The sequence below is a fragment of the Ursus arctos genome, unplaced genomic scaffold (genome assembly GCF_023065955.2).
Source record: "Ursus arctos isolate Adak ecotype North America unplaced genomic scaffold, UrsArc2.0 scaffold_9, whole genome shotgun sequence".
Classification (NCBI taxonomy): Eukaryota; Metazoa; Chordata; class Mammalia; order Carnivora; family Ursidae; genus Ursus; species Ursus arctos.
The window spans coordinates 80539-106109 of NW_026623111.1; the positions used below are offsets into that span (position 1 = coordinate 80539).

The 25571-nt window shown below is 47.4% G+C and overlaps 1 protein-coding gene across 2 annotated transcripts in view; it reads left to right on the forward strand.

The window, feature by feature from the left end:
• PIGG (phosphatidylinositol glycan anchor biosynthesis class G) overlaps positions 1 to 16106 on the forward strand; it is a 41990-nt gene extending 25884 nt beyond the window's left edge. Inside the window, exons 10-13 of one of the 2 annotated variants that reach the window (XM_026485963.4) lie at positions 2550 to 2741; positions 6213 to 6354; positions 10211 to 10374; positions 14678 to 16106. In XM_026485963.4, the coding sequence (XP_026341748.2) occupies positions 2550 to 2741; positions 6213 to 6354; positions 10211 to 10374; positions 14678 to 14891 (712 nt within the window). In that variant the 3' untranslated portion in view covers positions 14892 to 16106. Of the gene's footprint in view, positions 1 to 2549; positions 2742 to 6044; positions 6355 to 10210; positions 10375 to 14677 lie in introns of both variants that reach the window. The other variant, XM_026485962.4, reaches the window with a different exon arrangement.
• The last annotated feature ends 9465 nt before the right edge of the window (positions 16107 to 25571 follow it).

Below are 25571 nucleotides of genomic sequence, written 5' to 3' on the forward strand. Positions count from 1 at the left end.
TTCGGCTCAGGTCATGATCCCAGGGTCCTGGGATCAAGCCCCGCATCGGGCTCCCTGCTCAGTGGGAAGCCTGCTTCTCCGTCTCCCACTCCCCCTGTTTGTGTTCCCTCTCTCGCTGCCTCTTTCTGTCAAATAAATAAATAAAATCTTTAAAAATAAATAAGTAGATAAAATGCCAACTGCAGCAAGGATGTAGTTTTGTCACTTGCTGCCTCCTCCCTGACAATGTGGGCTGGGGCAGGGCCACACTCCCTCTGGCCACCCACTCCTCTCTCCCCACCTGAAGCCAAAAGTATAGCAGATGGGGAGGATCAAAGTAAAGAGAGGGAACTGGGACAGAAGAGGTCAAGATTTGGCTGTATCAGGGCACCTGGGTGGTGCAGTCAAGTAAGTGTCTGACTCTTGATCGGCTCAGGTCATGGTCTCAGGGTCGGGAGATTGAGCCTCATGTCTAGCTCCATACCTAGCATGGAGTCTGCTTGAGATTCTTTCTCTCCCTCTGCCTCTACCTGCTCCAACCCCATGCAGTCTCTCTCTCTCTCTCTGTCTCTCTCAAAAAATGTGGCTATATTATATATATATATTTTTTTTTTTTAAGATTATTTATTTATTTGAAAGAGAGAGCGTGTGCACACAAGCAGGGGAGTGGCAGAGGGAGAAGCAGGCTCCCCGCTGAGCAGAGAGCCCGACATGGGGCACCATCCCAGGACCCCAGGATCATGACCTGAGCCAAAGACAGACGCTTAAGCGACTGAGCCACCCACGTGCCCCTATGTTATACATTTTAATTGTCTGTCAATGAAGACTTAGAAAACTAAAGTAGAAGGAAGGAACAGAATGCACATTTGTTTCCTGTTGCTGTGAAGGACTTGCATGAAAATTACCAGGAGGGGGGCTCAGGACAGTACTGGACATGCTCCTAAAGGAGGGAATGTCAACAGAAAGAGAAGGGACATGATTGCCCTCCTGGGGATCAGGGAGCTTCGGGTCAAACAACAAGGTGTGGTTTTACTCATAGTCAGGTAGACACACAGGAGGAATTGATAGAACCTAGTCCTGGTAAGCAGCAGAGGACCCCTGACCACATGCTGCCATGGTCCTTTGGGAAGATACCTGGAACTATCCATCAAAAGCTATAAAAATCATTCCTCTGGTCAGATAATTCTGGTGGGAAACTTCTCCCAGGTGTTAACTCTGTTAGCAAATGCCTGCCAGCCACAGGGACCACAGGCAGCTTTTTTCACATCCCTGCTGTGTGCCTGCTCGTTTCATTTTCACAGCAAGCCTGCAGAGAGCTTGCTGGCCTGTCCTACTCAGGAGAGGAAGCAGAAGGGAGCTGAGGCACCTGTCCAAGCATGTGAGATTGGGGGAGCCCTGGGACAGCCCAGTGGCCTCACTTCTTATTTTTCTGGGGAGTTGAAGCAGTGCAGGAGAAAGTGCTAATTCCCACCCTGGATGCCTCGCCCCCTGCTCCTCAGTCCGGACCCTCCTCCAGCACACTGGGGGGATGGGACTCTTCCCTGCAGGATGCCCCCCTGCATCACGAGTCTTCCCTGTGCTGCTGAGTTAGTCCTGTCAGTTGGTGAGGAGGCAACAGTACGGCCCCATTTCTCCTTCATAGCAGAGCTTCTGGGGAGCCATGTAAACTCACCTTTCTTATTGCTGTTTTTCAGTTGTTACAATTAACAATCCAGGAGAGTGCACAGAACACAGTTTAAAGGGCAACGGTGAATGCACACCCAGGTGACTGCCTCCCAGAGCAAGGACAAGGGCAGGGCCAGGTCCCAGCATGACCCCTGTCACCACCTGCCGTCCCTGGGCCCACGTCTTGACACCGGCCACATGTTTCCTCTGAGTCTTTTCCAAGTAGTTTTTCCACTGATGTGTGCTCGCCTTAGCAAGGTAGTCAGTCACCCACTTAACAGTTCCAAGTGTCTGGGCTTTGTGAGCACGAGCACAGAAGAGCACCCTGCCTTCCAGCGCAGCACTCCCCGATACAGCAGGGTGGGGGGCCAGGGCCAGGGGGGGCCGCTCTGCCGCGACAGCTTCGTGCTCCAAGCGGAGATGCTCAGCCCCTCCGTGAAGTCTCCCCCCCCCCCCCCGGGAACGGGCAGACACTCTCAAGTGAGTCAGTCTGTGCCAATGAGTGAATGAGAGGGGTTCACGCCACAACGTGCTTTGTCTCCCTGAGCGGGTGTACCCTGCTAAATCCGGTGTGCCCAGAGTCTCTTCACCTCTGGGGGGGACAGTGGAGCTGCCATGGGAGCCAGTGGATACAGTGGATAGTGTTTTCTGCAGATCGCTGTGCTGGTCAGTGCAGGCCTGGCGGTGGGGGCCGTCTGTGAATGGAAACCAGAGTTTGGGGTAGCCGTCCTTCATCTGTTACATTTTAAGAACCTTTGAATTTAAATCACCAATGATTTTCTTCTTTTTGCTTTTCAGAAAAATCAGCTATTTTTAATACAGTTCTTAGAAGGCCACTTGATGCAGCTGCGTGACATCAGCAGTTAACTTGTTAGTAATTTGGGGGCTTTTCCATTTCATTGCAGCTCTGATCACAAAGCTGAACTCTCTGTTCTGGCTGCCCTTTCGCTTATCGTGATTTTCGCCCTGGTTCAGAGGAGGTGCTCCCTGACATCCAAAGTAGCCATGGCACTTGGCTTGCTGGGCGTCTATTGCTACCGGGCGGCCATTGGAAATGTCCTGTTCCCATGGCAGCGAGACAGCAAAGACATTTCAAAGTAAGTGCACTGGCAAATCGATTTCATGTTTTATGTACTAAAGCAGGCCATGCAGTCTTGAGAAAGTTGGAGTTGGCTCCTGCAAATTGTGATCTCAGCAGTTCTTAGAGCCTGACAAGGAATGCCTCAGCGAACTGATTCTCTTAGCCTCTTTGCTTTGGTAGGAGAGAGATAGATAATGCAGTAAGGTCACTGAGCTTTCTTTTTTAAAACAAGGGATTCTCGAAAAATAAGAAATTTAAAGGATTCACTTTTGTTCAGTCAGGAAACAGTAACAGGAATCACAAAGAGTGGATGCTTCCTAGCAGTTGGGAAACAAAGCACACCAGAAAAATCAGCTTTCCCATAATTTACGGCGAACTCCGGGGGTGGGGAGGGGCCCCTGGTGCTGACTGAGTCATGAAGGCCACTTTTTGTCACAAACTGGCAGGTTGTCTTTTTTTAATGGTGATGTGGGGTGGGGTGAGAACCTTGAGTGTGTCCAGCCCTCTGAGCCGGGCGCCCTCTTACAGAATGTACCTCGGGAATCCAAGCCAGAGACGAGGCCTGAAGGCAGGACACAGGCAGGCTCTCTGACTACTGATTTATAGGCGCACGTAGTACAGAGGAAGGTAACTGGCCAGCAACAGTGGGACGAGCCTCTGAGTGATGTGAAAGCTCTGTGCTGAACTAGTGTGTTTGCATGCAAGATACGAAGATGGGGACCAGCAGGCTGTAAAACTGTTATGTGATCCCAGCGTATGAAGTATGTACGTATTTTTATGTTTGTATGAAAGACTAAAATAGGTAATTGGTTGCGATTATATTTAGGACATGAAATCACAGGTGGCTTGTGATCTTTTCATGCATTTTTTTATTGCTTTTCTAATCAGAGAAAGAAAAGTAAATGTCATCTTCTCTGAAAAGGTCAAGGTGTAAGCTGAGGGCTGTGGCCAGGCTGTGTGGGTGCCTAGGAGCCATGGGGCACACTGGAAGCAGGACCTGCCAACGGTAGGGGCAGTTGAGGTGATGCCAAGAGCCTGGCTGAGGTGACAGCAGGGTGGCAGGGCTTCTCCTGAGGCAGCAAGGTCAGGTAGGGGGAAGATGGTGAGGAGACCCATCTCAAAGGCTGTCCACTTTGGAGTCTGAGACCCTGGGCAGATATCAAGGCTGGGCGTCATGTTGGAGGGTGTTCAAGTGTGAAACATGAATAAAGTCCTCATTTCCTCTCAGATCAGTGCACCTAATTTCATCATCACTCATCTCCAGACTTGGGCCACTTGCCTTTGAGGGATGCCACAGCGTGTCCTTTGTTGTTGTCCAGAGCATAGGCCAATGCACTGCTTGGCTCACATTCTTCCTGGAAAAGGCTTCCATTCCCCACCCCATCTGTCCTGGTTCTAGACCCCTCTCACTTCTGCATCTGCACTAGTACTAGAGCCATTTGGTTCTAGCTCCCTCTGCTTCTAGCTCTACCCCAATTCTAGAGCCATTCAGGTTCTTTTTTTTTTCTTGGATTATTGGTCTGCTCTTTTTTTTTATAATAATATTTTTATTATATTATGTTAGTCACCATAGAGTACATCCCTAGTTTTTGATGTAGAGTTCCATGATGCGTCCATATATACAATGGAATATTACTCAGCTATCAAAAAGAACGATTTCTCAACATTTGCTGCAATAGAGCCATCCAGGTTCTAGATGGCCCTAACAACTGCTTCTCCCTGTTCCGTCTGTAGCTCTCCAGCAATATTCTGAAATCTTCCTTTAACTTCCGACTTTCTTCGCCACTCTGATGCCCAGGCTTGGCTGGAGTAGAAGCCCAGATTGCCATGGTCCTAGATGTGTGGGAATGGCACTGAATGGTTTAGAGCAAGGAGGTGGACCCCTTGAAGGCATCCACTGGTGCTCTCTTTCCTGTTCACCACCCAGACTACCCCAGCATTCTCCCACTCTGATGACTCGGGGCCTTGGCTGACTTCTTCTTTAACCCTTGTGGGTCAGTCATCAGCTCTCCGTTTAACACATGCCTTGGCAACGGGGTTGCACCTGACCCCAGCTCCTTGACCAGTGCATGACCCTGTGGCAAGTGTCTACACAAGATGGAGGCACACAGCAGACAGTGGTCTGTTTGAATTAAACTATGCTTTAAAAAAAGGAATTTTTTTTAACTGCATTAACGTTCCTAAGAAAATCTGAGATAGGAAAATTCAGTTTTTCAGAACAGATACATTATTATGGTAATGATTTCACTTAAAAATTTTATCTACTTAGCATTACTTTAAATGATCAGCTTTTCTTGTATATATAAAATGTTTGATTTATGAAATTTATTTAAAATATGTTTTAGGGATACGTGTGTTTCATAAGATCAAATTTTTTGGTAGAGCGTCATAAATTATACCCTTTACAAATAATTGGAAACGAAGTGCTAAAATAATTCTCTCTTTTTTTTAAGATTTTATTTATTTGAGAGAGTTAGGGGGAGAGAGCAAAGGCAGGGGTAGGGGCAGAGGGAGAGGGAGAGGGAGAAGCAGGAAGCCCGACGATGCAGGACTTGATCCCAGGACCCTGAGATCATGACCTGAGCTAAAGGCAGACGCTTCACTGACTGAGCCCCCCAGCCGCCCCTAAAATATTTCTTAATAATCCTTAATACTTGTTGTGTGCCACACACCTCACCTGTGTTCTCTTGTTTAACTCCCAGGGCACTTTATGAAGTGTAGGTACCATTTCTCTTCATTCTCGGAATGACAAAGTGAGTGTCAGAATCCTTAACTAACTTCCCCCAACAGCAGAGCTAGTAAGCGGAAGAGCCCAGACTAACCTGTGGCCCGCCCTTCACCAGGCCCCACAGTGTGCACTGCACTGTTGTGTCTGTGTGAGTGCTTGGTTGCAAACATGTCCAAATGTATCTTAACATTATGAACTTAGGGACATTTCTGACAGAGCTGGACCTTCTCTCATTGCAGCGGTCTTTTAGATTCCCCGTGACACAGGTGGACAGGTTTTCTGGCATCCTGCAGGTGATGGCTCTGGTCTTGTACCAGGCCATCCTTGGGCCAAATGAGCGAGATCTCCCAGAAGCCAGTTCCATCAGAGAAGTGCACAGGGGGAGGACAGGCCTGCCAGCCTCTGTGCAAGGGGGGTTCTGGGGAGGCTGATATGCAGAAGCAGACACCCCCACTTCCACAGAGTTACCCAGGTAGGCGGACGCTGTGGCTGGTTTAGTCCGCTAAGGAGACACGTGGTTTTCATGGGAAGAATATGTATGAGTTTTTTGAGCTGGTGCTAACCAATGAAACTTGTTTTGCTTTTTTTTAGGGGTGTTATTGAAGCTCGTTTTGTTCATGTCTTTGTCCTTGGCATTCTGTTCACGGGCACCAAAGACTTGCTTAAATCTCAAGTCATTGCTGCAGACTTCACAATCAAGACTGTGGGTTTATGGGAGATATATAGTGGATTAGTTCTTCTGGCTGCTTTGCTTTTTAGACCACATAATCTGCCAGTCTTGGTGTTCAGCCTCCTGATTCAGACTATAATGACTAAATTCATCTGGAAGCCTCTGAGGCATGATGCAGCTGAGATCACTATAATGCATTACTGGTTCGGTCAAGCATTCTTCTATTTCCAGGTAGGTTTTCATCGTTATCGTGGGTAGAAGTCTATTAACTTTTTATATGTCATTTATCTTTTTTCTTTGAGAAAAGTTTACCATAAGTTGGGAAGTTAAAAAGGTTATTCAGTAAAGGAACCTTCGCTGTGGTGTGGGGAATGATGCTTAAATCCTGTGCATATTTGACAGGATAAAATACACTTAGTTATTGAAGACTGACACCCTCGGTATGGATCCAGGAGTGCTTAAAGCCCGCGTATGGTTGCGTACCAGATCTGTTCACCATGACCCGTTAGGGACGCACATCACAGTTCCGTTGCTTTACCTGACGAGGTGATGACTGAACTCTCTCTGCCCGTTCCCCTGGCCATCAGTGCCAGGTGCTGTTGGGTGTCCTCACTTGGTCCTCAGTCCCCTGGGGCCCCGTGGTCATCATGTCTTCTCTCCAGTGTTAAAGGGCCCACCAGAGGCAAGTCTAAGCCGCCTCCAGGATGGATCTCAGTATTTGCCTACACGCTTGGAGCGGCACCTGGACAGGTGGACAGAGGGACCAGCCCCTGGTCTCGGAGGGACTCAGTTCCATCCCAGCCTTCCCGCATCTCTGCCCTGGTTCAAGGAGCCCCACCCTCAATCTAGTGGCTGCCTCTAGTACCCTCGAGGGTGGGCACAGCTCCCCACACTCCGCTGCCGGCTCCATACCCTCTGGCGGAGGATCTGTCCACAAGCCCCTGAGCATCTCTGTCGTGTTTTCCCATCTTTGCAGTGAGGATCTCTACTGTCTCTGTGCACCGGGTCCCCCCTCCTCATTCAGTCCCTGGGGACTCTGTGTGTCCCAGCAGGTGGGCCTGGGGCTTCTTCCCTGCCCTTCCTACTTCTCCCCTGCTTTGCTGGCACTCCTGGCCTCACCCAAGAGCAGCCCCCCTCATCACTCTCTGTCTGTTCCCGGAAGCCCAGAGAGGGGTAGGGAGGAAAGTTCTAGAAATCCAAAGTCCTGGAGGATGTGACCTGACCCTCAGACCCTCCTTACCGTCCATCTCCCTTGGAGGTCCCCCGTACTTCTCTGTCCAGCCCTGCATGTGGGTGGCTGTAGCCCCGACACCGGTGTCCAGCATCTCTAAGCCAGATGGCCTCTTGCAGGCACCCGCTGTGCCCTAGTCTCATCTATGAAATGGGTTACTCAACAGCTGATCTCCTCCTCGGCTGCTGTGAGGGTCAAGTCGTGACGAACAGGAGGTAGGTACCCTGTGTAGTAGCTCTCTGTGCGTGCTCAGGACCTGGCGGGAAGGCATGACTGGGGTCTGTAGGACCTGGAGAGTGACGCTCCTCCCTGGAGTCGCTGCCCATTCCAGGAGGTGTAGGTGACTAAGGACCACACTGATGACGACCAGCACGCAGCACCTGGAGAAGTGCCGGTCAGCTATGCCCCATGCAGGCTGGCCTCTGCTGAGCCTCACGGTCTTTCAGCTGTGTGTGTCTCCATGGTGTCCAGCAGCCCCATTTCAAAGGCCACAGCTTTTCTCACCTATCAGAAGAAATATAAAAGGTCGCCAACCTTGTGGACGTGAGGGAAAGCAGTTTGCCCAGGAATTCCAGAATGCCAGCTGGAAGGAATAGAGGACGAAGGGGGCAGTTGTAAACACTGCACCGTGAGCCGCAGAAGAGAGAGGTGTGGGCCTGGAGTTGGCCTCTGCGTGAGATTTGCTCTGCCTTGTTGGTAGGACACATCTGTGTTAGGGTTCTTTCACGCTTGGCCATTCAATGTAACTGATGTATTGCTGTAGAAGGACTTTAAGCTTTGCTGAGCATTCCAGAAATTTCTTGACGGCCTGCCTGTCTCACAGTCCTCTCTTTGAAAGTCATGCACAGGCCTCTTCCTGGTGGTGGCCTCTGTCCAGGAGTTCTATGTCTCTGACCACGAGTGCCTTGGTGGGGAATGGAACACCATCACCATGGAAAATCGCCACACCCCTCTCCCTTGTCCAGGCTCCCGTGCACCGTGCCGGACAGCAAGCATGTCCAATGAGCACAGAACGCTCCTGCCACAGGGGTACATGGATAGCCAGGGCTGTGTGTGGGAGTGATCCTGGCATATCTGCAGATATGGCCTGGTGCTTGTGGACTGGTCGGATGGCACAGGTGGCAAGAGTCTGGCGGGCTCCCTCTTAGCCCAGAAGGAGAAGGTGGCTGCTGGTTAGGCACCCTGGCCTGCACTGAGGTCTTGGTGTCAGGAAGACTGATGGAGCCACGGTCATGCCGTGAGTGAGGAGACCGCCTCACGTTCCGTCTGCTCCTCTGTGCGCATAGCCACATTCCACGGGGAGGTGACAAGGCATCCGCGATGGCGCACGGTGCTGGTACTTGGCTGTGGGATGCACAGGTCCAGTAGCACTGGTGCCCCTGCAGCACTGTGGTCTGTGCTGGGGGTCCGTCGGCATGCAAAATCAGCACAGACCCTGGTGCATCAGGCAGTCACCAACAGCAGTGCTGGCCTCCCTCGTCTCAACCCTCCACATAGCCCTTCCCTCCTGGTCAGGTGTCCTGGGAAAAGCCCTGCGGGCTTGCTGCCCCTCCTTCCTGCCCTCAGCTCAGGGACTTCTGATAGCACAGGGGTCGGGAGTGTGGTGCCCAGCTGGCCTCCTCTGGGGGTCTCTGCCTCAGTTTCCCACCAGTTCCCTGAGAGTCACAGTGGCACTTCCTCGGGACCCTTGAGGGTTAAATGAGTTAGTGCAGGTAAAGCCCCAGAGCAGGCAGTCTGTGCCTCGGCTGCCCTAACAGCATCGCACCTGACCCTCTCTGTACACGACTGAGGCAGCTTCAGTGGGATCTCCAGTGACTTCTCAGTGTCCGAACCGTGTGTCTGTCATCGTCATGCCTCCCCTTGCTGCGGCACTTGGGACCCTTGTTCTTCCTCCTCTCAGCAGCTCCGGGGTCTCCTCAGTCTGTAGCGAGGGGCTTCTAGGTAGGAATTACGTCATCGGGAGAGAGGCCGCCACGGGCAGAGTGGGTGAAGGGGAAGCTGCACACTGGAGGTTGCTGTCAGGGGAGGGGCCCGCTGTAAGAGCGTGGTGAGGACAGGAGTAAATGCATGTTGAGATCTATGGGAGGTCTGCCAGCGTGACCCGGCGGCCACCTGGAATGACGCAGCAAAGGAGGAGGCGGTGGGGATCCACCGTTAGAGTCCTGAAGCCATAAACACCCAGCTGGAGTTGTGTCCTGGGCCATTGATAAGTGGTTCTAGGAGGGGCCTTAGCTGGACTGGGACAGACCAATGTCAAACTTACAAATGTCCTCAAGTGGCTGAGGAAAGGACACCAGCAGTGATAAAGACTGAAAGTGGAGAGAGGAGCTGAATCTTAGGCGTTGTTTCCCTTGGATGCAAACCCCACCCTCCTGTGCAGGATGGTCCATGCATTACCCTCAGGGCTGGGCGGTGACCCACTAGGTCTCGGGTCGGACGCGTCAGCCAGACACCTAGCAGCCAAGCCCTCCCAGTGACCAGCGTGCCCTGTTCTGCCTAACAGCAGTGTCCGCGCATTGAAGGAGCCATGTGGCAACACCACCCCCAGCCTCCCCTGGGCCACTTTGCCTCCCAAGGCCAGGTGCAGCCCTCAGTCAGGTCCCTGCACAGGGAGGTCGGTGTGTTCGTCTCAGGTAGAGAGAGCTGAGAAGAGTTTGGAATTTGCATAGTTGATCAGATATTTGTTGAGTTTCTCAAAGGTAGAAGGTGGTTCACTTGCTCCTCTCCATCTGGAAGCGAGGTGGGAAAGGAGTGGGCAGACATCTGGGGCTCCCGTGTGTCCATGTCGCCGTGACCGCACGCGGCTTTTTGCGGTTGCTGGTGGCCGTGTCAGCGCTGCTTCTCCCTGTGTTCCAGGGAAACTCCAACAACATAGCCACAGTGGACATCTCAGCGGGCTTCGTGGGCCTGGACACCTACATGGAGGTCCCAGCTGTGTTCCTGACAGCGTTCGCCACGTTCGCGGGGCCTGTGCTGTGGGCCAGCCACTTAGTGAGCTTCCTGAGCTCAGAAACCAGCAGGTGAAGCCCCTTTTTTGTCTTTCAGCACAAACTCTGATGGCAGGGTGACAGTTTGAAGAGAGCGCCTTGCTCCAGATGCAGGGTTCCAGACCCCAAGGACTAAAGGTCTTCCTCAGTTTTCTGTTCCCTAAATAAGAGTGGAGAGTCCACAGCATGTGGGCCAGAGGCCGATGCAACTGCAGGTCTGTGGCCACCCTGTGTCAGGATGGCTGGGGGGGCTGGGGGTTATCCAGCTGCAGCTGCTATCTTCCAGCTCATACCAGGATGTGGTGTCCAGGGGCACAGGAAGGAAAATCCCTTCTTGGTTTTTCTGCTTGCTGGTGGGGCGGGCAGGGAGGGGCCCTCCTTTTGGGGCATGAAGACAAGACATGCTGGCTCTCACCTCCAGGGTCCCTGCTGCAGAGAGGAGCCTGCGCAGGCCTGAAGGGCTTCACACTCGGTGGCCGTGCCCTCCTCTGCCGCTGAGAGGCCCCCTCAGGCTGCACATGGTCCCCCAGACCAATGGGGCAGCCCACCCCACCCCCCTGCCCATCGTGCTCCTTGGTGCTTTCTTATTTGTTTATGCATTGGTCCTCCCAGAAAGGGGGCTTCCTAATGCGGGGACTCATGGTCTCTGTGCACCACAGTAACCCCAGTGCCTGGGTCCAGCCTGGCAGAGTGTGGCTTGAGTGGTATGTGGTCACTTTCCTTCTGTAAAATGGGGCGATGCTGTTGCCTCCTGGGTTGTGGGGCCTGCATGAGGAGTCCCACAGGGGCTGCAGGTCGTGTGAGCAGCCATGCAGTGTCTGTCAGGGCTCCCCCAGTGCCCCGCTCCCAGAAGCACCTTTGCATTTCTTAAGCTACTCAGTTGACATAATCCACAGGCATGCCCCCCCCCCGCCAGATGCCAGCATCTTGCTCGGGTGCTGGACCAGCCTCCACATGCTGAGTGGGCCATGGCACATGCAGGGCACAGCCAGTTAGGGAGACCCCAGAAGGACACTGTTCCTGCCAGATGTCCCACTGTGTCTCCAGTCTTCCAGGGGGGTGTCATCTAGGGGAGGTCAAGGCTTCCTGTCCCTGTCACTCCTCTGGCCCCCACTTCTCTGCCCCCTATTAAAAATGCAGCCCTTGTTGTGGTGACTGTTGACCCCATGTTTGAACCTCCCTGGACATGTTCAGGCCCCACCTCTCAGGATAGCACTTGGGGGGCCCCACATAGTTCATGGGATTCCTCTCATCCTCGCCCCAGACCAGCTCCTGGGACCCAAGCCTCAGTGACCCTTGACTTGTGCCCCCAAGTTCCTGTCCACAAGCCACCATCTTCTGCCATTCCACAGTTACATAAGGGGTGAAGGGGAGTGTAGGTGTGAGTGGGGTGACACTCTCAAGTCAAAGTTTGGAGCAAGAAAGCTAGTAAAGGCTTCAGCTGTAGAGCACAGGCTTCCTGCTTTAGTCTTCTGGCCTTCCCTCTGAACTGCCATGGCTGACACTCGGCTTCTGAAACGTGGGCGTCTCTCTTCTCCAGCTGGTATTCCTGAGGACAAGGGAGATGCCTACAAGTCACCGTGTCTTCCTCAGGCACACACTTTGGGACCGTCTAGGATAGACTCCTCTTAGAGTCACTGCTGGTCTGGTGGTCAGCACTTGCAAGCCAAGGTGCTGCTGGCTGGAGCAGAGGGATGTTCAGGCTCTCATTCTGTCTGTGAACCCACGTGGGCTACAAGACCACCACTGAGCTCTTGGTCCTCTCTCCAGTAGGCTCCTTGATGTCTCTGTGACTGGGGTTAGGTCGGGTTGGGAGGCCTCAGTCCTCATCCGTGCCATGATGTGCTGGGTTGGCCTTGGAGAGCTTATCTGCCGCAGCGCTTGTGGCTCTGCTAAGCGCACCGTATCTGGCTCTGCTAAGCGCGCCGTATCTGCAGCCTACAGATCAGCTGAATGGGTTAGAGCCGGGGAGGCTGAGGCCAGACGGTGAGAGCCTGGGCTTCTACGAAGAACAGCGTCCTTGGTGCTGAAATCACAATTTGATTTTCCTGGCACTTTTCATCTGTGTCTATTGGGGAGGGGAAAAAAGACAAAGCATTTTTTAATAAGCTAAAAGCATTTTAACTGGCTGGGAAGTATTATATGATGTTTTCCCTAATTAAGGAATGTTTCTCTTTTATTTTAGAAAAGGGTTTTCTTTTTCAAAAGCTTAAAACATCAAGTTTTACTCGTTGGTTTTGGGCGGGGGGTTTCAAAGTCAGGACAGCTACAGCCAGATAAAAATGGTAGAAAAAGAAAATATTTCTAATGGCTCAAAAATTGGGCCCTGGGTGGTCCATGTCCCTTGGCTTCAGGACCTGGCTTCGGGTCTGGAGCCTGGTGGCATGGACAGCCATGGTGAGCCAGGCTGCAAGGCCTTCATCCATTCCCCTACAGTGCACCTTGTTCTGTGCTGAGGCTGTGGGAATGGTGACCCTACTGGGTGTTGCTATGGAAGGAAGAAACCAGAGTCTTCTAAATAGGTAATGTTTACTTTGTGTGAAATTGAAATGCCAGGAGGGGCAGGGTCCTGGGAGCTCCATCTCCCTCACTGTCTGGTTAGCAGGCTCTTGGCTGAGCACAGACTCCATGACAACCCTCAGGAGAAGGGTAGCAGAGCCATGAAGCTTTTCCCAAGAGTTTCCCTCACCAGGTATTGGTGCAGTGGCCCTTGAGGGAGTTAATGAAGTAATGTCCCAGCCCAGCTCCCTTGAGGTCCTCTGCCTGATGGACTGGATCTTGAGTGGGATCCAAGGTACAGGTGCAAGGGTCTCCCAGAGGAGCTCATGGTCTGGTGGCGGTAGAAGAGAGGTGAGTTCCATGCTGAGCATGTCACAGAGATGAGGTCAGAATGCTAAGCCCCTGAGTCTGCTGGTGTTGGTCAGGATGGCCTCCTAGAGAAGAGCATGTGGGTAGAAGTAATCACAACCTGTCAAGGGAGCAGGAGAGGAGCACATGCACAGGGACGAGGCCACAGGATGGTGTGCAAGTGGAAGCAAGCGGAGTATGTACCCTGCCGGGGGGCGATGCAACAGCCAAAGAACCCACAGGAAGAAAGGATGGGCACCAAAGCCCAAGATGGGGAGCCAGTTAGGGCAAGGTGAGGGCACAGTGGGGAGCAAGAGCTGTGAGCATGAGGGGCCAGGCATCCTTTGGCCCAAGTGGCTCTTGGCACCTTTTCCTTGACATTGAGCACACCGAGGGGATCTGAGTGGAACCAGGTAGTGGCGCTGAGTCACTAGGCCTAAGGAGCCCCTTTTTGGAGCACACGTGTGCACACACCCATGCACACACACTCCTTCGCCTCAGGGTCTTTGCTCCCCCTACACAGAAGTCCTCATTGCTCACCCTTCATGTCCAGACCCTTCCCGGTGTGAGCATGGTGCCCTAGGCCCCCCTGAGCACACAGACCATCTACTCTGGTGGGTGTGCTCGCTCCCCAGCTGGGACTCCAGTAACTCCAGGTCCACGTGCCCATAGGCAGGTGTGCTGATGTGAGTCCTGCACGGTAAGGATGGCTGCGTGTGTAATGGGGTCGTGCTTCAGGAGAGGTGGGCAGCAGTGACGTGTGGCGTGTGCCAGCCCCGGAAAGGCCACCCACACTCCTCTCCGTGTCTGACTGGAGGCATCAGAACTGGAGCTTGGCTTTAACCAGAGCCTGGAAAGCCTGGCCTCTGAGGATTGGTGAGGTGAGGTGAGTGAATGATGGAACTTGTCATTTTGGAATAAGCACAGTCTCCGGAAGTTGTCTTCAAGAATAGGTTAGATTTAGGTGACGATCGTGTTGATGGTTTGAAAAGAAGGGGAGGACACGCGCGTGCATTGAGGGCTTGCGTGTGTTTGAGAACGCTCTTCATTGCTGGTACTTTGCTCAGCACTCTCAGCCAGTGTCCCCAGACCAGACCCACCAGATGCTCCGCAGGGCAGCACGAAGCAGAGGTCAAAACGTGCATCTCCTGCTGTGTGATTTCCTTTTCACTCTATTTCATAACACGTGTGCTGTATTACATGGTAGTACGTGCACATGATTTTTAAACATAACTGTGGAAAATTGGGGGATGCACTTTTCACAAATATTTTGCAGGTTGAGGCACTGGAGAGTGACAAGGCAGCCACCTGCAGGTGTTGTCCCTCCGGTGGGCTCCTGCCCACCAGACTGACCAGATCGGGTGGGGGTGTCCCAGGAACAAGAGCTACCATGGTCATTTTCAAAATGAAAATATTGATTACATGTATGTTCATGCCTTGTACGATGCAAAAGTGGTGTATACTGATACACGTCCCTCTTTGTTAACAGCGGCTCTGCGCTGAGTCATGCTTGCTTCTGCTACGCACTGATATGTTCTTTCCCCGTCTCTGCATATATCGTTTTGGTGACATCGCTGCGCTACCATTTATTTATATGGAGTGTGTTTTCTCCGAAACTGCTTTATGAGGGAATGCACATCCTCATCACGGCCGCCATCTGTGTGTTCTTCACAGCCATGGATCAAACCAACACGCAGTCGTAGACACGGGGAAGACCATGTATTTGTAAAGTCCACTATTCACTTCATGCATTTGGGTAATGAAAAAAATCTGTCTAAATGCAAGAACATTCTAGAGAAAATTGTGAATGCTACCAAGTTGATGAATAGCTTCAGTGTCTCTCACTGCTGTACTTGAATGTAGATTAAATAGTTGTTTAAAAGTCACTTTAAAATATTTAGTTTGAATATGAATCATACTCCCCTGTTGACAATCACTCCGTAAAGTTCTGAACTTTTAATTTCCTCTGGATAAGAGTTCAGTCAAGTATGTGTGTTCAAACTGATGAACAAAAAGGTCTCGGGTTTATCGTGGTGTTTGTGGACTTCAGAGAGCCCGGGAACTCTGGGAGAAGAGTTACCTGCTACCGGGGTTTACCTTGCAGAGTCCAGACCCCTTAATGACCCTAGAAACCACTGGAGGTCCCAACGAAAGTTAGCGTGTGTTACGTCTTCAACGTTAAGATGTTTCAAAAACTATTCATTGAAAGTAAAGATAGAAACTCATTCCATCTTAACACAGAATATTTTTAAGAAACATAACTTTCCAAAACAAGAGTACGTGCTGAGGAGAGTTGCATTGTTTCACGTTTTGCACGTCTCTTTGGCTGGGTTAGATTCTGCGTTCCGTCTGCTGTCATGTGTGTTTGAAGTAGTCACACAGATACATAGTTGGGAAAGGGAAGGATATTTTTTTATTTAAATTCAATTAATTAGCAGTGTGTTATTAGTTTCAGAGGTGAGTGATTAATCAGTCTCACATAACACCCAGAGCTCATTACATCACGTGCCCTCCTTCATGCCCACCACCCAGTTACCCATCCCCCCCTCCCCTCCAGCAGCCCTCCGTTTGTTTCCTATGGTTAGGAGTCTCTTATGTTTGTCTCCGTCTCTGATGAAAGGGAAGAGTATTTTAAAATCCTTCTTCTAATCACCATGGGTGTTCTTTTTGAGACGACACTAAAGCAGGACAAACGATGTTTCCTTAATGGTTAATTGGAGAAAAAACAAGTGTGTGCAAAGTAGGTGAAGCCCTGTCTGTACCTGAGGGTGACAGGATCACCTGGTTGACAAGTTCCCTGTCTGTGTAAGATGTCGCTGGGGGGAGCTGGGTGCACTGTACGTGGATCTTTCTGTATGATTTTTGCAACTTGTTAGATATAAACTATTTGAAAATAAAAGTTATTTTAAAAAGGAAAAGATGAGTTGCAACGTGGAATCTGAAACCGTGTCAGTGCACTCGGTGTGCTGCCTGATTAGGCTTCACCGCTCTGTACTGCTTCCCAAATGGGTCTGTTCCCCAGGCTGGGTTCTGTAGTATCACGTGAAAATAACACTTCCCTGAGTCACGTAAGTCTTCCGGACGGTGACACCGTACAATGTTCAGTACCAGAAACCACTTGTTACGTTGCCAGCAGTCTCCTCAGAAAAGTCTTCCAGCCTTGGAAGTTCACAGTGGCAGACGCCAGGTTTTCCAAAACTCTTTAACTTATATAATGATCTGATATTTGTATATATTGCAGAATGGTCACCACTATCAATCTCGTTAACATCCATCACCACACACAGTTACAATTTTTTCTTGTGATAAGAACTGCTGTCTTTGAGATGTATAATACAGCACCTTAAACTGGAGTCACCGTGCTGCACATTATATCCCCAGGACTTATTTTGTAACGGCAAGTTTATACCTTTTCACTCCCATCACCCATTTCACCCACCCTCCACCCCTGCCTCTGGCAGCCACCCATCCGTTTTCTTTCTTTTTTTTAAGGGAAATATTTTGGTTTTATTTTAAAATAATTTTTTAGTAATAATTTTTTATTATGTTAGTCACCATACAGTACATCCCCGGTTTCCGATGTAAAGTTCGATGATTCATTAGCTGCGTATAACACCCAGTGCACCATGCAATACGTGCCCTCCTTACTACCCATCACCGGTCTATCCCATTCCCCCACCCCCCCTCCCCTCTGAGGCCCTCAGTTTGTTTCTCAGAGTCCATAGTCTCTCATGTTTCATTCCCCCTTCTGATTACCCCCCCTTTCTTTATCCCTTTCTTCTCCTACCGATCTTCCTACTTCTTATGTTCCATAGATGAGAGAACCCGTATGATAATTGTCTTCCTCACCCATCTGTTTTCTGTATCGATGAGTTTGGTTTTTTGTTTGTCTAGATTCCACATGTAAGTGCAATCCTACAGTATTTGTCTTTCTCTGACTTATTTCACTTCACATAATGCCCTCAGGATCCATCTGTGTTGTCACAAGTGGCAAGAGTTTCTTCTTTTGTGTGTCTGAGTAATTGTGTGTGTGTGTGTGTGTGTGTGTGTGATGTTTTCTTTATCCATTCATCCATCAGTGGACACTTAGTTTGTCTTCATATCTTGGCTATTGTAAATAAGGCTATGAAAGCAGGGGTGCAGATATCTTTTTGAATTAGTGTTTTTGTTTTCCTCAGGTAAATACCCAGAAGTGCAATTGGTGTATTATATGGTAGTTCTATTTAACTTTTTGGGGAACCTCCATATCATTTCCACAGTGGCCACACCAATTTACATTCCCACCAACAGAGTTCCCTTTCTCCACATCCTCACCAACACCATTGTTATTTCTTGTCATTTCGACGAGAGAGTGTTTCTTAATGTACAGATATTTAATATTTACATATACTTAAGATTTTTTATCACTTTCTAAAATTGTTTTTTCTAGTATAGGACATCTCCCACTTAATCCATTCTGAAAATCCATTGTTTCATGCTAAAGCACTAACTGGGGATCTGTTTTCCATTATTTTAAATCGAAAACTATGAAAATGCAATTCATGTCATACCCAAGCCCCCAACTAGTTCCCTAAAATGTAACTACATATAGGAAAATGTCTACATGTAAGTACCGTGCTATCATGTTAGGGAGCAAAATGCTTAAAACTGGCTCCTAGCTACCAAATAGTTAATACGGTTATTAACTGGTGTCTTTTTTCCTAGCTTTTTAAAATAGAAATTTAGAATCATTTTAAGTCATTTTTCCTCTCCCATATAAGCATTTAAAGCTATAAATTTCCCTCTTATTTTCACTATATTTACAAATTTTCATATGCTGCATTTTTATTATCATTCAGTTTGAAATATTTCCTGCTTCACTTTTATGGCCTAGCAGTTGGCTCATCTTCATGAACAGTCCATGTGCAATAGGGGGGAAAAAAAAGTAAATTCAGCAATTGTTCGATGTGATGTCCTAGAACTATTAGGTCAAAGTACTTGTCAATCAGACCTTCTGCATCCTTACTGATTTGTTTTCTACTTATTCTTTCAATTGCCAAGAGGATAGCTAAAATTTCTAACTATAATTGTGGATTTATGTGCTTCTCTCTTATATCTGTTAGTTTGTGCTTCATGTATTTTGCATTTCTATACACCAATAATGAAGTAGCAAAAAGCAAATTAAGAAAAAAATTCCATTTCCGATTGCACCAAAAGAGGATAAAATACCTACAAGTAAATTTAACCAGGGAGGTGAAAAACCTATACCCTAAGAACTATAAGACATTGAAAAGGCAACACAAACAAACAGAAAGATATACCATACTCATGGATCAAAGTAATATTGTTTAAAATGTCCATATTACCCCCCCAATTCTACAGATTTAGTGCAGTTCCTAACAAAATACCAATTGTATTTTTCACAGAACTAGAACAAATATTCCTCAGATTTGTATAGGACCACAAAAGACCTTAAATCACGAAAGCAATTTTAAGAAAGAACAAAGCTGGAGATATCACAATCCCAGATTTCCAGATATATTATGAAGCTATAATAATCAGAAGAGTATGGTACTGGCACAAAAATAGACATATAGACCAATGGAACAGGATGGAGAGGCCAGAAATAAACTCAAGTTTATATGATCAATTAATCTATCACAAAGGAGGCAAGAATATACAATGGTGAAAAGACATCTATTGTCTCTTCAATAGATGGTGTTGGGAAAACCAGACAGCTACATACAAAAGAATGAAACAGGACCACTTTCTTACACCATACACAAAAATAAATCCCAAAAGGATTAAAAACCTAAATGTGAGACCTAAAACCATAAAACTCCCAGAGGAGAACATAGGCAGTAATTTCTTTATCGGCTGTAGCAGCATTTCTCTGGATATATCTTCTCAGGCAAAAGAAACTAAAGCAAAAATAAACTATGGGGACTGCACCAAACTAAAAAGCTTTTGCAGAGTGAAGGAAACCATCAACAAACAAAAAGGCAAGCTACTGAATGGGAGAAGATATTTGCAAATGATGTATCTGTTAAGGGATTAATATCCAAAATATATAAAGAACTCTTACAACTCAATACCCAAAAAAAAAACATTTTATTTTATTATTTTTAAAGATTTGTTTATTTGAGAGAGTGTGTGTGTGTGTGCACGGGGTGGGGGAGGGGACAGAGTGCAGAGCCTGACACAGGCTCAATCTCATGACCCTGAGATCACAACCAGAACTGAAATTAAGAGTCAGACGCCTAACCAACTGTGCCACACAAGTGCCCCCCCCCCCAAAAAAAATATTTAAAAATGAGCAATGGTCCTGAACAAACATTTTTGCAAAGCAGAAATACAGATGGCCAACAAACACATGAAAAGATGCTCAACATCGCTAATCACGGGGAAATGCAAATCAAAACTACAATGAGATGTCACCTCACACCAGTCAGAATGGTTAAAATAAAGGCAAGAGAGGTGCCTGGGTGGCTCAGTCATTAAGCGTCTGCCTTTGGCTCAGGGCATGATCCCAGGGTCCTGGGATCAAGCCCCGCATCAGGCTCCCTCCTCTGCTGGGAGCCTGCTTCTTCCTCTCCCACTCCCCCTGCTTGTGTACCCTCTCTCACTGGCTGTCTCTCTCTCTCTGTCAAATAAATAAATAAAATCTTTTTTTAAAAAAAATAAAGGCAAGAAATAGCACGTGTTGGTGAGAATGTGGAGAAAAGAGAAAACTCTCATGCACTATTGCTGGAATTGATAACTGATGCAACCACTATGGAAAATATGGAGTTCCCTCAAAAAATTAAAAACAGAAATACCATACAATCCAATAATTCCATTCCTGGGAATTTACCCAAAGAAAATGAGAAACTAATCCAAAAAAGTTATATGCACCCCTATGTTTATTGCAGCATTATTTGCAATAGCCAAGATATGGAAGCAACCTAAATGTTCATTGAGAGGTGAATGGATAAAGAAGATGCGGTATATATATATATAGATATAGATAGATATAGATAGATAGATAGATAGATATACATTAAAATATTACTCAGCCATAAAAAGAATAAAATTCTGTTACTTATGACCTAGAGGGTACTAAGTGAAATGTGCTAGCAGAGAAAGACAAATACCATATGATTTCACTTACATGTGGAATCTAAAAAATAAAACAACAACAACAAAAACAGAAACGGACTCATAAATACAGAGAACAAACTGGTTGCCAGGGTGGGGTGTGTAGAGACAGGCTAAACACGTGAAGGAGATTAAGAGTACAATCTCCCAGTTATAAAATAAATGAGTCAAGGGGGTGAAAAATACAGCATAGGGAATATAGTCAATAATATTATAATAACATTGTCTGGTGACAGATGGTGACTACGCTTACCGTGGTGACCACTGTGTAATGTAGAGAAGTGTTGAATCAGTATGTTGTACATCTGAAGCTGATACAACATTGTATGTCAACTATGCCTCAAAATAAACTTTTTAAAAATAATTTTTAAACCTGTTATTAGACACATGTACATTGATATTTGTTATGTCTTCCTGGTATATTTACTTTATATCATTATGAAATCTACTTTTTTACCTCTGGTAATGCTAAAGTCTATTTTATCTCATTAATACTGCCACTTCAACTTTTTTTGATTGGTGTTTGCATATAACTTCTCCACCCTTTTGATTGCAACCTACTGTGTCTGTATTTAAAGTGTATTAAGACTCCTGTAAACTCAAAACTTAGGTCCTGTTCTTTTATCCAGTCTAACAGTCTCTGCCTTTTAATTGGAATATTTAGTCCATTTACACTTAATGTAATTATTTGTAGTGTTGGATTTAGAGCTGTGACTTCTCTATTTCACTTTTTGTCACTGTCATTTATTTATTTCTTGCCTTTAGATTAATTTAATACCTTTTAGTATTATATTTTATTTTCACCATTGTCTTTTATTTTAAAAAAAATGACTGACATTATCTTTTAGAATAATTTTAGATATACAGAAAAATTCATTGGGAAGTTCAGAGAGTTCTCATATTACAGTTCCCCCACACATAGTTTCTTCTAATAACATCTTGATTTAGTGAGGTACACTTGTTAAAATTGGTGAGCCAATGTTGATACATTATTATTAGCTAAAGTCTATAGTTTACATTAGGGTTCATTCTTTGTCTTGAATATTTTATTAATTCTGATAAAGTGTAATGACATGTATCCACCATTATATTATTATATAGAATAATTTTACTGCCCTAAAAAATCCCCCGTGCTCCATAGATTCATCCCTCCCTCCCCCAAAACCCTTGGAAACCACTGATCTTTGTTCTTTTCCAGAATGTCATACAGTTGGAATCGTACTGTATATATGTAGCCTTTTTTTAAACATTTTATTTACCTATTAGATAGAGAGCACGAGCAGAGGGGAGGGGCAGAGAGAAGAAGGAGAAGAAGGCTGTCCACTGAGCAGGGAACCCCATGCAGGAATCAATTCCAGGACCCTGGGATCATGACCTGAGCTGGAGGCAGACACTTAACCGACTGAGCCACGCAGGTGCCCTGTAATGTAGCGTTTTCAGACAGACTGCCTTCTTCACTTAGCAATATGCATTTAGTTTCTCTGTATCTTCTCATGGTTTAGCTCATTTCTTTTTTTTTAATAAAGATGATCCATGTGCCAGGAGGATAAGATGACTGCCCGTCTGTTTGCCTGGCCCTGTCTTGGTTTGTCTTATTCATTCATTCATTCATTCATTCATTTTTTAGAGAGAGGGACAGAGGAGAGGCAGAGGGAGAGGGAGAATCTTAAGCAGACTCCACACCCAGCGCAGAGCCCAATGTGGGGACTCCATCTCACAACCCTGAGATCATGACCTGAGCTGAAATCAAGAGTCAGATGCTTAACTGACTGAGCCACGCAGAAGCCCCTAGTTCATTTCTTTTCAGTACTAATGAATATTCCATTGCCTGGAAGTATGACAGTTTATTTATCCGTTCACCTATTGAAAGAGCTCGTGGTTGCTTCCAGGTTTTGGCAATTATGAATAAAGCTGCTATAAACATCTGTGATTGACCAGTGTCACTTAACAAGAATTCAGCCCCACTTCCTGCCCATGAAGATCTTGGGACATGGTGTGCAGCTACATGCGGGAATCTAAGAGGAGCAAGGGGAGATCCCCAATATTGACTTACAGAGACCCACAGAGTCCACGTCAGGAGGGGAGAGGGACTTGGGAAGGGGGGCCTATATGAAAAGAAAGCCTGGATTACTTGCCATGTTTGAACACATGGAGATAATGCTTTCACTTTTGTCAAAAGTTGGGGATGGCTTGGCCACAGGTTCATGGAAAACATCAGTCAGTTGTTAATTTCAAGGAAAACAAGAAAGACTGCCGTCATGGAACACTGTACACTTCCCCTGGGGACAACGTCTCTGAGCTTAATAAAGTAGAATACTAACTTGGCAAAAGAAGAAAAAAAAAAAGCCTAAACTCTACTGGCGGTGTGGGGAGAAAATGTTGTGTGCCGAGTTGGGGTGTAAGTTCAGTAGTAAGAAATCAGTAATCATGCCCAAAATTGAAATAATTAGTAAAATTTTAGTGTAAATCATTGTTTTCTATAAATACAGAGGCATGTTACCAAAGAGAGTGGTTGCTCATGGGGCCACGTGGAAATATCGAGTAGGAGGGCAAAAAAACAGTACAGCTGACTGAAACTAGATGCGCTATTAGCTTGATCTAAAATTGAAATATATATATGAGTGTAATTGACCACAATAACAGATTAATCCAGAAAAAAAAATGACCGTGATGATGAGAAAGACTGTGATGGAAGTCAGTACCCTTTATACAAAAACAAAACAATGACAGCAACAAAAAACCTCTTAGCAAGCTACAAATAGAAGAAAACAACCTTAATGTACTTAAAAGTATCTGCCAAGATCCCAGGTGAGGCCCATCCTTAGTGACTTCAGTCCTGTCATCCCCACTGCTACTCAAGTTTGTGTGGGAGATCTCAGAAAGAACACTTGGGCCAGAAAACATGGAGAGGGCTTGGAGAGCAAGAAGCAAAACCATCGGTAGTCACAGATGATATTGGAAATAGACAAGTTTTGGAACTGAGAAGAGATGTTCGCAGTGTTGCTGGGAGCAAGATCGGCACGCCAGGTCAGCAATTGTCTTTAAGCCAAACAAGTAGAAAATGTAGTTTTCAAACAGACAGCATTGGCAATAACCACAAAACTTGAAATGCATCTCATGGAAACTCTGACAAAAGTCATGCAAGGTATTTACAGAGAAAAATACCAAACTTTAGTAACAGATGCAAAGGAAGAGTCAAATAAGCGAAGAGATCTAGTCAAAGGTGGGATGACAGGTTCACAATTGTCAGGGTGGCGTTGCACCCAAATTAACATCCAGACCCAACACAGTTTTGGTCCACACCCTGGCAAGGCTCTGCATGCCTCCTGACCGTCTCCTCTGTGGAAAAGTCCCAGAACAACACAGAAGACACTGAACAAGCAGATACAGACACCTCCCCAGCAATAGTGGAAATGCAAGTGAGAACAGTGAGATACCATTTCCCAACGAACAGGAAGGCAAAGTGAGGGGGTGCTGAGGGAGGGGGCCAGTGCGTTTACCGCTGGGGCCCCTGTAACCCTAGGAGCCCCTGTCTCCACAGTGCACGGTGCAGAGCACCCACATGTCCCACCGTCACACCCGGGTGTGGGACCCACAGAAACAACAGGACAGGGAAAGGGTTCTTGTTGCTGCGTGGATTATGAAAGTGAAAAGGGAAGTAATCCAAGAGTGTCTCGGTAGGAGACCGCTAAGGAACCTGTGGTTTACCTACACAACGGAGCACAACACGTCAGAGGAAACACGCCAGAGGTACAGGGAGCACCACGAATCAGTTTCAAAAACGTAACGCAGAATGAAAACAGCGTATTGCATGAAGATTAAATATAATACAATACCATTATGTCGAGTGTAAAAACATGCAAAACCAGGGCTGTATAATGGTGCATGGACACACACTTCTGTGGTGGAAGCACAAAAATATCCCCGGGAACGATCCGTAACCAAGCTGAGATGAAGGGCAGCCCGAAGTTACGAGGAGGAAGCTCTGGCTGCCCCGGTAATACTTCATAGATTGAAAAATAAAAGAGAGGGGCGCCTGGGTGGCTCCGTGGGTGAAGTGTCTGCCTTGGGCTCAGGTCATGATCCCAGGGTTCTGGGATCGAGTCCCACATCGGGCTCCCTGCTCAACGAGGAGCCTGCTTCTCCCTCCGCCTGCCGCTCTCCCCCTGCTCGCTCACTCTGTCTTTGACAAATAAAGAAAATCTTAGAATAAATAAATAAATAAAAGAGAAATGTGGGAAATAACATTTTAACCTATTAAAAAAATTCTAAGATTTTATTTATTTATTTGACAGAGAAAGAGAGACCACCAGTGAGAGAGGGAACACAAGCAGGGGGAGTGGGAGAGGGAGAAGCAGGCTCATAGCGGAGGAGCCTGATGTGGGGCTCGATCCCAGAACGCCGGGATCACGCCCTGAGCCAAAGGCAGACGCTTAACGACTGCGCCACCCAGGCGCCCCTAAACTATTAAAATCTTAAAATTTGGGGGTTTTGTTTTGATGGCAATGCAAAGTGAATCCAAATGGTGGATATGTGTGTGTTATTTCTATGCAATACTTCATGTTTAACATTTTCCCTAATCAAAATAAAAGAAGCGCGTAAGAGAAGAGGCTATTCTAAGACCAGCGGGCAGTCACTCTCCACATGCAGCTGTTGAGCATTCGAAATGCAGCTGGTCCAAACTAAGATGTGCTCTATGTGTAAAATACAACGAGATTTCTGGACTTAGTGTGGAAAAAAAAAAAAAAGAATGTAAAATCTCTTTACCCTCTAGTTCTCCCAAGACTGAGCACACGCACTTCAATCAGGGCGAGTGGCAGGTTAGGGAGTGTGGGGTGCCCTCTGGAATTCGGCATCTGGCCCAGTTGACGGTTGTTTAATGAAACACCGAATAAGCTGAGTTAGGAGAATGCTGGGTTGGAGAGCTTGGAGATGGGTGTGTGCAGGGCATGTGGACAGGGTTCCGCAGAAGGTGAGGGCGGCTGGAACAGGGCAGGGGTCCCAGGCACCAGGAAAGACTGAGTTCAGAAGGCAGCTCCCACACTGGCTCCATCCTGGGCAGAAGTGAGTTCCCGAAGTCTCAGTTTTCCCACCTGTAAAGTCATTGTTTCCAGGATTAAAGGGGCAGAGAACCTAAAGCACCTGGCCCATGCCACGTGCTCCAGACAAGTTAGCCATTAATCAGGTGATGCCGTGCCACTGACAAAGATGACGGTGTGTACTCCAGCTTCCCTCAGAATCCCAGGGGCTGGCCTGCAGGCTTCAGA